Below are 12,341 nucleotides of genomic sequence, written 5' to 3' on the forward strand. Positions count from 1 at the left end.
CAAGAATCTGGCGGAGCACAGTAAACATCAGACCTATGTTGACATTGGAATTAGATGTAGCTGTGTGGCTTTATAGGCAGGACAACACACAAGCACTGTTGAGGAAGTTCCAATCCTCACTGAATGACATCATACAACATATGCATGCATGAATGACACTGTGACACACTTGGAATAAAAGAGTCAGTATAGAACAGATTCTTTTAAAAAAGAAGCCGGTGTTTTGACACATTGATGTGAGACCGAACCCAAGCTCCCAGGTGTGAATCATCTGTCTTGAGCATAAGCAGCATGTTGCTTAATTTCATCTAGAATGATAACAGAGATTTTGCCGTCTGCCCAGCATGGCTCTCTCTCTCTCTCTCTGACAGTCTGGTCTAATTGGAATTTGGATTTGCATTTTCTGATCTGCAGATTATATAATGAATTATAATGAATACATCTGACAGGTGCTTGCCATCTGTATAGTAGCTTACCTTTTCGGTGAAGTGCAGGCTGTCCCACAGTGACAGGTACTGCTGGATGACAACAGCATCATATGCTCTCCTCTCCTGAGGAGAGGGCACTTCAGGAAGAGGCTCAGCTTAAATGAGTTGGCAAAAACAAAAAGTCAATGCTAATTATGACAGGCTTACTTGCTCTGGATTATGAAAGCATCAAATCAATACATAGGTGTGCATGGTTTCCTATAAAATCTGTACTGCAATCAATGCAAGTGCATGTTTAAAAAGACCTTACAGTGGTACTGGCTGAATAAGTTCCTCAACAGGTGATATTTTGTGGTGCAGTCTCCAGCCTCAGCTAAGGGAGCATCATAGTCTGCAATGAAAACATTTACAAAAAGAGCCAGAAGCGTTTTTGTTTTTTGATTGGAAAGAGAGACAATAAAAATATGTTTTACTATAACACAAATCTACTAAAACATATCAATCAAACATCATAAAACATCTTTTGTTATTTGCTCTTTGATGACAGAAGGTGATTCCTACCAACCATAACTGGTGATCTGAGGTTTGTAGGTGCCAAAGTCCATCGCTCCATTCATGAAGCCGAAGCTGGTTCCACCATGGAACATGTACAGGTTAATGGAAACGCCTCTTTCCAGGATCTCTGACACCACAGCTAGCATGTCTGTCAGGGAAAACACACTCTGAGAAATTACCAAGAAAGTAGCAGTCTGTAGTTTTTAAAAAGGAAAGCACATAGTAATAAATTATTACATAATAGACAAAATGATATTATCAGTTGTTGTGTCCTAAGGTGAGGTGTCCTTAACCTAGCAGCTAAAGTGTGACATTCTGAATCATATTACAAAAGAGCATCTGAAATGCCAAGAAAATAGGTGTTTTGTAAGTGTCATTGTGCACAAAAAAAAGTGTTGCCATACCTTCAGCATGGAAAACATGGTGATGCTCTCCCCAGACGTCAAACCAGCCACTCCAATACTCCATAACCATCAGAGGTTTCTGTGGCTACACAAAGCAGATCATATTCCTATTTAATAACAATTCATAATATTACATATAATGCTATGTGCAAAAATAACAGAAATAACTAATAATGTCATGACCATCAAAGATCACCCATCACCTACCTGCATGTCAGCTAAGCACTGAATCGCTCCAAATGACAGTCTTTGAAGGTTTATGGTTTTTAGAACTGAAATAGGTAGAATTACAGTATCAATGGAAAAAGGTTGTTGTTTTTTGGGGGGTTTTTTTAACACAAGCGTTACATTTAAAACCAATATCTTCATTACCTCCCTCCATCCCTCCATATCTCAAGCCTTCCCAGTTGTCTGAAGTCAGCAGAAGCTCATTGATCCCTCTAGACTGGAGGCACTGCAGTAGTAGGAAAATGAAGCGCTCCATTCATGGTGGATGCTGAATCACAATGACTTATAAACATTTCAGTGAAATACAAACACACAAGACATTACTAAACTCACGTCTTTTATAAACGGCATGTATCTTTCATCTTTGGCGTATGATCCATATTCGTTCTCCAGTTGAACTGCAATGATTGGGCCTCCTTCTTCAAACTTAAAAAAAAACACAAACAAGGAAAAAGAAATATTTGCTTCACCATCGATGTAGTATCACACAATTATCATAAAATGTATGATATAGTTACCATCATGGGTTTGATCACTGAGACAAGCTTGTCAAAGTACAGGTTGACAGTATCTACAAATCCGGGATATGTTGTCCTCAACTGTATGTTTTTATCTTGTAACAACCAGCTGAAAAAAAAACAAAAAACATTACAACTATACTTGGCAGCATGCTGCTAAAGAATGGTGATACTTTAAACTAATGAGCAGAGGGTGTTACCTAGGCAACCCACCCAAGTCCCATTCAGCACAAATGTAAGGTCCAGGACGCAGGATCACCCAGAGACCCATCTCTGCTGCTAAACTGACATAAGCCCTGAGAAAAAAGCCAGATTCACTGTGTTTAATCCGCTGCTCTGCAACCCTTTATGAAATATTTAACAATTATACAAAAAAAGATGATGGAGCCCTTGCCTGAGGTCCAACTGATCCTGAAAGTTGAATGTTCCTCTCTCAGGTTCATGCAGGTTCCATGGCACATATCTAAAAAAACAAATAAGAAAATAATTATTTCTTAAGCAATAATAGAGTCTGATGGCTCATGAGATCCTGGCAATTAGTTTGTTTCTATTTTATTTTAAGGTAAACCGTTTAATAAAGAATTTTATACACATTTGATTCAATCTGATCTGTGATTGATATTTGCCGGTAAAAGTCTAATAAGGTTACTGTGAATTGAAGTATAGTCAAGTTTCAGTGACAGCCTACGTCGTGAGAGTATTGAGACCACAGGCCCTCATCTTCAGCAGCCGGTCCTCCCAGTAGGCTCTGGGGACACGGAAGTAATGTATAGAGCCTCCCAGGATGCGGAAAGGCTCTCCCTCCAGAGTGAACTGAGGGGAGTCGGCCCTCAGACCCTGAACACGGCTCATTCTTCTTACTTCAGCACAATGTCTGAAAAACACTGTTCCATAAAACAGAATAGGAAAAAACCCATGAATGTTTCTGCTGTGTTCTGTGTGTTGAAAGATACAATTAAGAGGTGCAGAAAAGTGACATTTTAAACGTTTGATACAGTCATACAATTTTACAAACAGTTGCTACTGCAAATAATCTATCTGTAATATGTTGCACACATAGTAAACAAACTTCTGAAAAAGCACAACAAAGATCTAACCTTACCAAGATAGAAAAAGTAAGGTTCCAAAATAAATGCAGAAATACAGAAAATCCTATTCAACATCAAAAAACATGATCAATGCCGTACCTTGAAGCTGACCTCGCCAGTGAGCAATTGAAGGGATGACAGTGCTGGGAGGCCTCGAACACGGTGGATAATGGAAACTATTGTTGTTTCAGAACAAAAATATAATAGTGCTCTGTCTCTTTCTCTCTCTCTCTCACTCCCTCTAGCTCTTTAGCCCTCAGTCACAGTGAGGAGGCATCACATTGTGTAAATAGTAATGTGGGTCCCATGATAAAGGTTAAATCTACGGACAAAAATATACTGATGCCCCCTAGTGGTTTTAACTTTCATCACAGCCCACAGTTAAGGGACTGTGTGCAACTGTGGTCATAGTGTGCAATGGTATGCATGTGTGAGTGACATATTCATCCTATTTATCATTAGAAAATTCAAGACCAAGAAAGAAAAGAGCAAAAAGGCTTATTATATTTATTCTTCCACTTACTTAGTTATGAACTATTGTATACTTATTTATAGACATTTTCTGAGAGAAATATTCAATATTATCAGTAGGGCCTATTTATGTATAGCATAAAGCTGAATAAACCCTTGTATTACCAAGAAACTCCACACTAGCTTGTGGTTTTGATGCATTCCTTATTATTAATCACAAATTAAAAGCAGATGTTATCCATATGTAACACTGCACATAGTCAGGAAAGGAGATGATGAATCGTATTGTCAATTTATACAGTTCTAATCTCACTTGGGCATTGTAGGTAAGGTAAATAAAACAGGACAATTTGGATATTGCATTTTTAATTACACTTAATTTGGCACTTCTTTAGAAAGCAGAGTGGAATTTTATTTGCCCAAATATGTAAAAAGACAGTCACAAAAAGAGACTGTGGATGTAAAAACAATGGTATCTTGTCTCATCTTGAGAAAAGCAATAAAAAAAATTCATATTCCTACATTAACAGCATTTATAGAGGCCATATTATGTCCCTTTATGCACTATGCAGTTTGACTTTCACATTTATATAGTGATACACATTCTGGGGTGGATGTGGCTCGGTGGTTCAATCCCTTGCTCCTCCAGTCTGCATATCAATATCAGTATCTTGCCCAAGTGTCCATGCACAAGATACTGAACCACATCAGTGTGTGAATGTGAATTAGAAAAATTTGAAAAAAAAAAAAAATAAAGTGCTATATAGTGCCTTTTCTGTTGCCGCTCCTAAATTGTGGAACGAGCTTCCTTTAAACATTAGACTAGCCTCCTCACTGTCCATTTTTAAAACTCGTCTTAAAACCCATTTTTATTCCTTGGCTTTCAACCCTGCATGAGACTCTGCTCCTGTTTTAGTGTTTTATGGATTGTTTTTAGTTATTGTTTTATTGTTTTTAATTCGTTTTAAAAACAATAAACAATTATTTTAGTATTTATTTCTTGTTAATTTTTTATGTTCCTGTGTTGTTTTATTTATTTGTGTACAGCACCTTGTTTCAGCTGTGGTTGTTTTAAAGTGCTATATAAATAAAGTTGAGTTGAGTTGAGTTGAGTATATGGGTCAATGACGTATAAGGATTTACAACAACTCAATTTTAGAATAATAAAAACAAGCATATCTAATGCAGTAGTAGTATTAGTACCTGGAAATTCATATTACAATTTGAAAGTGATTTTACTGGGGTTTTTTCAAGATTAATTGGCACTGGCCTGAAAAAAAGTCATGTGGTGCGACCATGATTCATTTTGAAATATCTTATATAAATAAAAGATCATAATTTACAAAAAAAAAAAAATGCAAATACTTTGTTTCCAAATACTTTATTTTACTGAAAACTTGTAAAAAAAAAAAAAAAAAAAAAAAAGATGTGAAGCGTGTTAAGTAAATTAATTTATTTCAAGATGAATCATGGTCGCACCACATGACTTTTTTTAAGGCCAGTGCCAATTAATCTTGAAAAACCCACTAAAATCACTTAATTTCACATTTATAATATGGATCTTCAGGTACACAACATCCTGAATGTTTGAACTACTGTATTAGATATGCTTGTTTTTATTATTCTAAAATTGAGTTGTTGTAAATCCTTATACGTCATTTACCCATATAACTCCCGATGAGCATTGCAGGAAATGTCCCTTTTTGCACATTCCCATTTAAGAGAATGATTTGGGGAGGGACATTTTTGGCTGTGAATGTTATATATATATATATTTTTTTTTTGTTGTTGTTTTTTTGGTATACGAAAGTAAGGGAAGCGATGACCTCTTGGATTGTCTACGCTTATTGTCGGTCGGGTAGTTTTGTGACTGTCCCTAACGACAGACAATCTTCGGGTGTTGCTGACTTTTGCAACTACCGCCAACGGTCACTACCACGTTAGTTTACGTCAACTACCACTATGGGAAGTCGTATGTGATTTTTCTTTTTCATAGACCATGTATCGTTTTTTGACTTATTTCTTCCTGAAGTACGAATATCTGCGCATTATGTGAATATGGGACACTTCACAACAAACAGCTACTTCCCTTGTCACTTTTGGCATGTTTTGCGAAACTGGTTTTATCGTGAGTTTATGTGACAGACTCGTTATGTTATATCAAGACTTCAATTGGTCGAGTAAACTGGAAAGAAAGTGGAGCTGTTAAGAAGAGGACTATTGATATACGCTTTATTTCGCCTCATAAAACACTGGATACGCGCTTGGTGCATCTGTCACTGAACTCGTGTTGTTATTTGCCAATGGAAAGCTCATCAGTGTTTGGTGTTCGTCTGTCCCTAAAACAACGATATTTCCTCCTGATGTGTGTAGTGGTCGGTGGGATAATTGTGTATCGGTCCACAAGGTAAGACAAACATTTAAACAGCTAACTGAAGCCCGACCTAAGTCAACATTAAACAGGCCTTGACTAACAGGAGTCATGCATGAAGATGAATTCATGGGGGAACCACGCCCACTGTCACTTAGTTATGATACGTCATAGTTAACAGTGTGTCCAACGGCTGAGTGACGTTGCTAGGCAGCATTCCAGTTTCCATTCTTACAATCAAGTAACCAACCAGGTTACTGGTGAACTTTGACCTGACTCACCTGCTGGCCTGTGGACATTGAACATTAATACATGTACTGTAAAGTTATGTCAAGTGACCTTTCACTGCATTAAACCTCACTTTGTCCTGTTGCAAGGAGTGCAGAAAGTTTTTCAGCTCACCATGTAAGTCATGTAAGCTACTGATCAGAAGGCAATATCATGTACGTGTTGTATCATTGTGCTGCCCAGGATAGATCTGCAAAATCATATGCTGTCACCTTTGTCATGTGGTATTAGTATTTTGCTCGAGGGATATTTATTCACAAGCTTGCCTCCCATCTGTGAAATGTGTCGCAAATACCTTCGCAGCCTTTGCAGTTGCACTTGTACAACCAGTTCTTTATCAGTTATAAACTGTATTGTGGTCCTCCAGGAGTCGTCCTGAGGTGAGAAGAATCAGCCGTGTGGATGGTTTGAAGGCCAACTCATCTCAGTTCACCCTGGAGAGAAAACCCTTCCGCATTCTCGGAGGCTCCATCCATTACTTCCGTGTCCCCAGAGCCTACTGGGAGGACCGGCTACTGAAGCTGAAGGCCTGCGGTCTCAACACTCTCACAACGTAGGTTCCCCACTGCAATTCACAGCTGGTTAAGCACACTGTACCTCAAAGCACTAGAACTAGAACCAGTGTCACAAATGTATTATTACCGCAAAAGAAATACACATATCATATACAATAAAGCAAAGCACAGCAGACACAATGTGAGTGTTTTAAGTTACAGTAGGAAGTACTAGCTCATTTTACTTTCCTTAAATCACTAAAATGTATCACCATTAAAATGCTTGCAGCACAGTCAAAATAAGCTTTATTTCTTCTTTTAGGTATGTGCCATGGAACCTGCATGAACCCGAGCGAGGAACGTTTAACTTTAAAGATCAGCTGGATTTAGAGTAAGGAATGGTGGAGGGAAGACTTGGGGGGGGGGGAATTGGGAGACTGTGGTAGAGGGCAGATGAATTCCTACAGATGGCACTGTTGCATTGTAAAAGGGCTGAGCTACTCTGTGTTGAATCATTTGATACTGCTGAGGAGGTGTATGTTTTCCTTTTTGTCTAATTAGTTGTGCAATATCAGTATTACTGATTCTTGATGTATTGATTTAGTTGGTGTCAACCTATTAAGATACATTGTGTGATTGCTATCAAGTCTAATGCAAGAAACAGATGTTCTCTCAAAAGTGCAAAAACATGCTGTGAAGATGAAAACAAATTGAATGATATATTTTTGAATGAATGAATTTGCCATCTGTTTTACTGAACATTTTGAACTGAGAGTAATTATCTATTCCCCACATTATATCAACATTATTAATGCACTGTATTGAGAATTAATTAAACCTCTGTGTCCTTCTCTCAGAGCTTACCTCCGCCTTGCAGCCCGCCTGGGCCTTTGGGTGATTCTGCGTCCAGGGCCGTACATCTGTGCTGAGTGGGATTTAGGGGGGCTACCCAGGTAAAAATCACAGAGTCACAATTAAATTATAGTTTACCTTTGCATGTAGTTGAAATCTTTTTTACTGCACCATTTAGTAATGTTTTAACATAGCCAGCAATTAGCCCAATTATTCCCTTAAACTGGCTTGGAAATGAACTGTTCAGTCCCATTATATGTTAGTGAGTGGTGTCTTTGCTGCAGGCTAATTCCGAATAACTCCTGGGAATAATTCATAGTTAAGTTATTCACTGTTATTCTAAATGCCAAATCGTCATTTTATGTCTCTGCACTATCTGAAAGTAAAGGACACCCAGCAAACTTTTGAAAAATCATTCTCACATAGTCCTACTTCATCCTTACCAAGTGAAATCGTTCAAGGTTTCACCACTATCTCAGTTCAAAAGAAAATATGTGATGCATTCAGTGAACATTTTATTTCCTCTGGTTATTTATTTAAAAAATACTGGATTTTGCTCGGCAAACAAATTAGGCACACCTTTTCAGTGAAGCCTTTTATGGATCAGGAAGTGTTTAAATGCTCTTTGTTCTATTGACCCAAAAATTCCACTGCTCCACTTATCAGTTAGAGTCAAGGTTTTTATTATTAGCAGCTCCATTACAAGTTTAATGCTTAACTTATATTTTTTTATCTGGTTGTGGTAACAGGAAGTATCCCTGACCTTTGAAAGGCAGCCTATGTCCTACCTAAAGGGAGTCAGTCCAGTGAGCTCAATTATTATTGTCCTATCTCTAAACTATCGTGTTAAGCTTAAGTGGTAAATGATCAGGTGACAACTTTTTCTTATCTCAACATTTTAAAATCATATCATTCAGGATCTAGACCTGGTCATAGCATCAAAAGTCTTGAATGATATTGCTAGGGCATTAGATAAGAAGCTGGATTTTGTCAGCCTTTTTTTATAGTGTCAATCATTAAATTCTTTTGAAAGGTGGAACAATCTGCAGAAGCTTGTAAAATCTGACAAGCCAATCCCTTTTAATCAATTCAAATCTCTTTTGACTGACATAGAGCAGTGTTTTCTTTGATTTTAAGTCGTCCATTGTGTTGATGTCACCTGTAACATTTGTGTGCTTTGAATAATTATAATTTGTTATTGATGTATACTGTCATTTTCTTTTGCTTTTATTGTTTTTATATATACTGTAATCAGGGTACAGTTAGGTGAATCATTTCAAGTGTGCTGTCTCTCTTCTATTTGGCCAGTTTCACCAAATGTGTTCACAAATGTAAAGGAATTTGTGTTGGTGAGACTGCTCCAAAGTCTTACATACTGTATGATAAAAAGATATCAGGGCTTCACACAGGGTACAAGACATATAATGGATGGAAGTGAACCGCTGCTGATATTCAGATGAAAGTCTCTGATGATGTATCAGACTTTTCGTGTAAGGTATTAGAGAGAACGATAATTCAATCTGACAGCCAAATCTCCCAGAAAGGACGAATTCATTTCATTCCGTAATCAAAATAGATTCGGACAGATAATGGGGTAAATGTTGGAGGGAGGGAGACTGGAAGTAGGTATTTTTGGAGTAGTTATGCCTTTAGGGAATGTGAGGTTGAGGTAATATTTATTTGATAATCATCAAAACCGAATGTTTCCAAGGGCATGCAGTGGAGCATTACTTCCACTGCCACCGCATTATGATAGTCATGCTTAGGTTGGTGCAGTATAAGTGATAGCCAAAAAAATGTGGATTTTTCAGATTATGAAAAGTTTTCCTGTGATTTATTTTCAGTTGGCTACTACAGGATAAAAACATGAAACTGAGAACAACTTACCCAGGATTCACTGATGCAGTCAACTCCTTCTTTAATCAACTCATCAAGAAAGTTGTTCCACATCAGGTAGTTTCCATCTAAGCACATTACACGTTTCAAAAGAACCTTTGTGATTGTTATACATGCTGTAAGATATTCTTGGGGAAATAACATGGCTGAATAATTACAATGAATATGATAAAACATACACATTTCTGTTCAGAGAATCTTATACAGTTTTATAGTATTTGATCATATGTATACATTTTATTTGATCCTATAGTCAGTCATAATTCATCTTTTTTTATCATCTCAAAAACTGGGCATATGCTAACAATTTTTGTCAATACAATGCACCGGACACACTTTAATTGTTCAATTTATTTTCCGTCTATTAGTGCCATGCATCATTGAACAAGCTCTGATTTCCATTTGACAGTGTTTTTTATAATTTAGCTGTAGTGAGGGTAGGAATGGTCAACAACTTGTGCCAAACCCTAATATGTGTTCTCTATTCATTGGCTAATTAATATGTAGTACTCCAAGGGTGGCCCAATCATTGCAGTTCAAGTGGAGAATGAATACGGCTCCTATTTTAAAGATAAAGACTATATGCTGTTCATCAAGGAGGTAAGAAACCACATTTCTAAATTATTTCAAAAATAATTGGTTGTGTACATGAATATGCTTCTTTACCTCGTTTCTGTCCGTCACTCACTCTCTGTTCTTTCCACTCTCACCCTCGCTTCTCTGCAGGCTTTAACATCGAGGGGCATCACAGAGCTGCTGCTGACCTCTGACAACAAGGAAGGACTAAAGCTTGGAGGAGTGAAAGGAGGTATTGTTAGGCTGACAGACAAACAAGGCTGTGCATACACACACCAACACACATATACAGTGTGATGGTTTGTGTGTAGTGTTTTTAACACAGTGTTTGAGCCAAGGGTCGCCCAGTGACTGGCAGCTGCAGTTCAGAACCAAATTCAACACACAGAGGATCCTGTGTTGTACCAGAAAGTTGTTCTTTTGCATGTACACTGGCAGAGGTATTGTGGTACAAAAAACAAAAATCATCCTTACTTGTTTTCTCTTTTTCTGCCTGTTTTAATGTACATGCATCAGTAAACATTGTTTTAAAGTAATAATAGGGTGACTAATTATTGGGATTATTAGTCTTTACTATCACTGCAACAATGCACTGTCACCATTCTCATATTTACAAGACAGGATCCTCTGGGGTACTGTTAGAATAAACCTTCATTATGGAAATTCATAACATTTTTAACAGTTTTAAAAGCATCCTTATGGTCATACTTATAAGTTGCACACCTTCCAAGTTAAGTTTAATGCCTCACTGCCTACTGATTCAGTATGCTGAAGCTTACATTAGACCATTTTATCACTTATAAACTTTGTGAACATAAGAATTATTAATATTATGCATGTTTGGTATTAGTTTGAAAATGCATCTTTACTAGTTTGTTAACACGTTATATTGTTTTTTCTTCTTTCTTTTTTTTCTTTGTCTTTTGTCTGAAGCCCTGGAAACCATCAATTTTCAGAAACTGAACCCAAATGTCTTCAAGTACCTGGATGAAATACAAGTGAGTCATATTGAGTCATTACCTGTTTTTAGCTTCCTGAGCTTTCCAATAAATAGACCGTTCAGGTAAATCCAAGTGACATTTTAGGGCTATATATAGGTGACCAACAGTGTAGTTACTAAAACATACTGAGAGGTCATTTAGACATTTTGTTAAGCGAGCATATGTTGCTTTCCAAAAATAATGTTTTCTTCCTCCAGCCTCAGAAGCCAAAGATGGTGATGGAGTACTGGTCTGGCTGGTTCGATCTTTGGGGGGGCCTTCATCATGTGTTCACTGCTGAGGGTGAGACAGACTTTGTTCCTGAAGTTACTGCAGAATAACAAACACTTACTGCAAGATGGGTCGACAGGGTTTCTTTCAAGGGGGATACAGGATCCGTGATAACAGTGAGACAGGCATCCAGATGAGGCTGAGACTGGATTTCTACCGATGGATTCTTTTCTGAGGGTGAAACCGTTTTCTCTGTACCGACGGTCGATAGCACAGGCTAATTTGAGACTGGGGTAAGACAGGTGTTGTGCAGTGAAAGTAAGAGAGAGAGAGAGAGAGAGAGAGAGAGAGAGAGAGAGACTGTCTTGAGCTTGAGGGCAAGACAGAATCTCAGTGCCTTAGGGTAAGAAAGGCTTAAGAGAAACCTTTTTAGCTGAGAATAAAATAGTCTCTGTGCTTGGGGAAAGACAGAGTAAGGACAAACGCAGTGCTTCGTGGGTTGTGTAAGATAAAGTGTAAGACGGTATCTCACATTATGGCTCATTTAAATCACAGAACACACTCAGTGTAGCTGGTATGTACAGCTTAGCATATGGTCATTTCCTCCTGTCATAGATGTGTGTATTTAACATGCGTAGTAGGTCAAGAGCCAGGTATCACAAACCTGTCTGTGTTCCCTCTTCTTTGTTGTGCATCGCATGTTTGCTGTAATATCTAACTGCACACACCAGCCAATAACACAACACAGATATGACAAAATATGTGGCCTAATATATGCCCTAATAAACATGTTTTTTCGTCCTCATAAAACGGACCAATTTTTGGAAGAATTTGAAACTTACATTTTTAACTTCCATGGTTGTTTGCTAGCAGTCTCCTTCTTGTGTCTCACCTGATCAGTGGAATAACGTGAAATTACTGGCAGGATCATTATTAATTAATTTGGCATTCTTGTGCATCT

The 12,341-nt window shown here is 37.7% G+C and overlaps 2 protein-coding genes across 3 annotated transcripts in view; one reads left to right on the forward strand and one right to left on the reverse strand.

Annotated features, from left to right (window-relative positions):
- glb1l2 (galactosidase beta 1 like 2) overlaps nt 1–3,447 on the reverse strand; it is a gene marked incomplete in the record, with an annotated part of 6,114 nt that extends 2,667 nt beyond the window's left edge. Inside the window, 12 exon segments of the mRNA XM_062419089.1 lie at nt 477–583; nt 739–819; nt 994–1,131; nt 1,388–1,472; nt 1,595–1,659; nt 1,760–1,841; nt 1,949–2,041; nt 2,134–2,242; nt 2,334–2,429; nt 2,528–2,596; nt 2,822–3,017; nt 3,321–3,447. Coding sequence (XP_062275073.1) covers nt 477–583; nt 739–819; nt 994–1,131; nt 1,388–1,472; nt 1,595–1,659; nt 1,760–1,841; nt 1,949–2,041; nt 2,134–2,242; nt 2,334–2,429; nt 2,528–2,596; nt 2,822–2,985 — 1,089 coding nt within the window.
- The window catches only part of LOC133980317 (beta-galactosidase-1-like protein 2), a 44,627-nt gene that overhangs the window by 19,231 nt on the left and 13,055 nt on the right, over nt 1–12,341 (forward strand). Inside the window, exons 2-10 of one of the 2 annotated variants that reach the window (XM_062419006.1) lie at nt 5,949–6,099; nt 6,719–6,904; nt 7,168–7,236; nt 7,703–7,798; nt 9,542–9,650; nt 10,101–10,193; nt 10,320–10,401; nt 11,103–11,167; nt 11,368–11,452. In XM_062419006.1, coding sequence (XP_062274990.1) covers nt 5,996–6,099; nt 6,719–6,904; nt 7,168–7,236; nt 7,703–7,798; nt 9,542–9,650; nt 10,101–10,193; nt 10,320–10,401; nt 11,103–11,167; nt 11,368–11,452 — 889 coding nt within the window. In that variant the 5' untranslated portion in view covers nt 5,949–5,995. Of the gene's footprint in view, nt 1–5,620; nt 6,100–6,718; nt 6,905–7,167; nt 7,237–7,702; nt 7,799–9,541; nt 9,651–10,100; nt 10,194–10,319; nt 10,402–11,102; nt 11,168–11,367; nt 11,453–12,341 lie in introns of those variants that run through there. The other variant, XM_062419005.1, reaches the window with a different exon arrangement.

The sequence above is a fragment of the Scomber scombrus genome, chromosome 5, assembly GCF_963691925.1.
Source record: "Scomber scombrus chromosome 5, fScoSco1.1, whole genome shotgun sequence".
Lineage (NCBI taxonomy): Eukaryota > Metazoa > Chordata > Actinopteri > Scombriformes > Scombridae > Scomber > Scomber scombrus.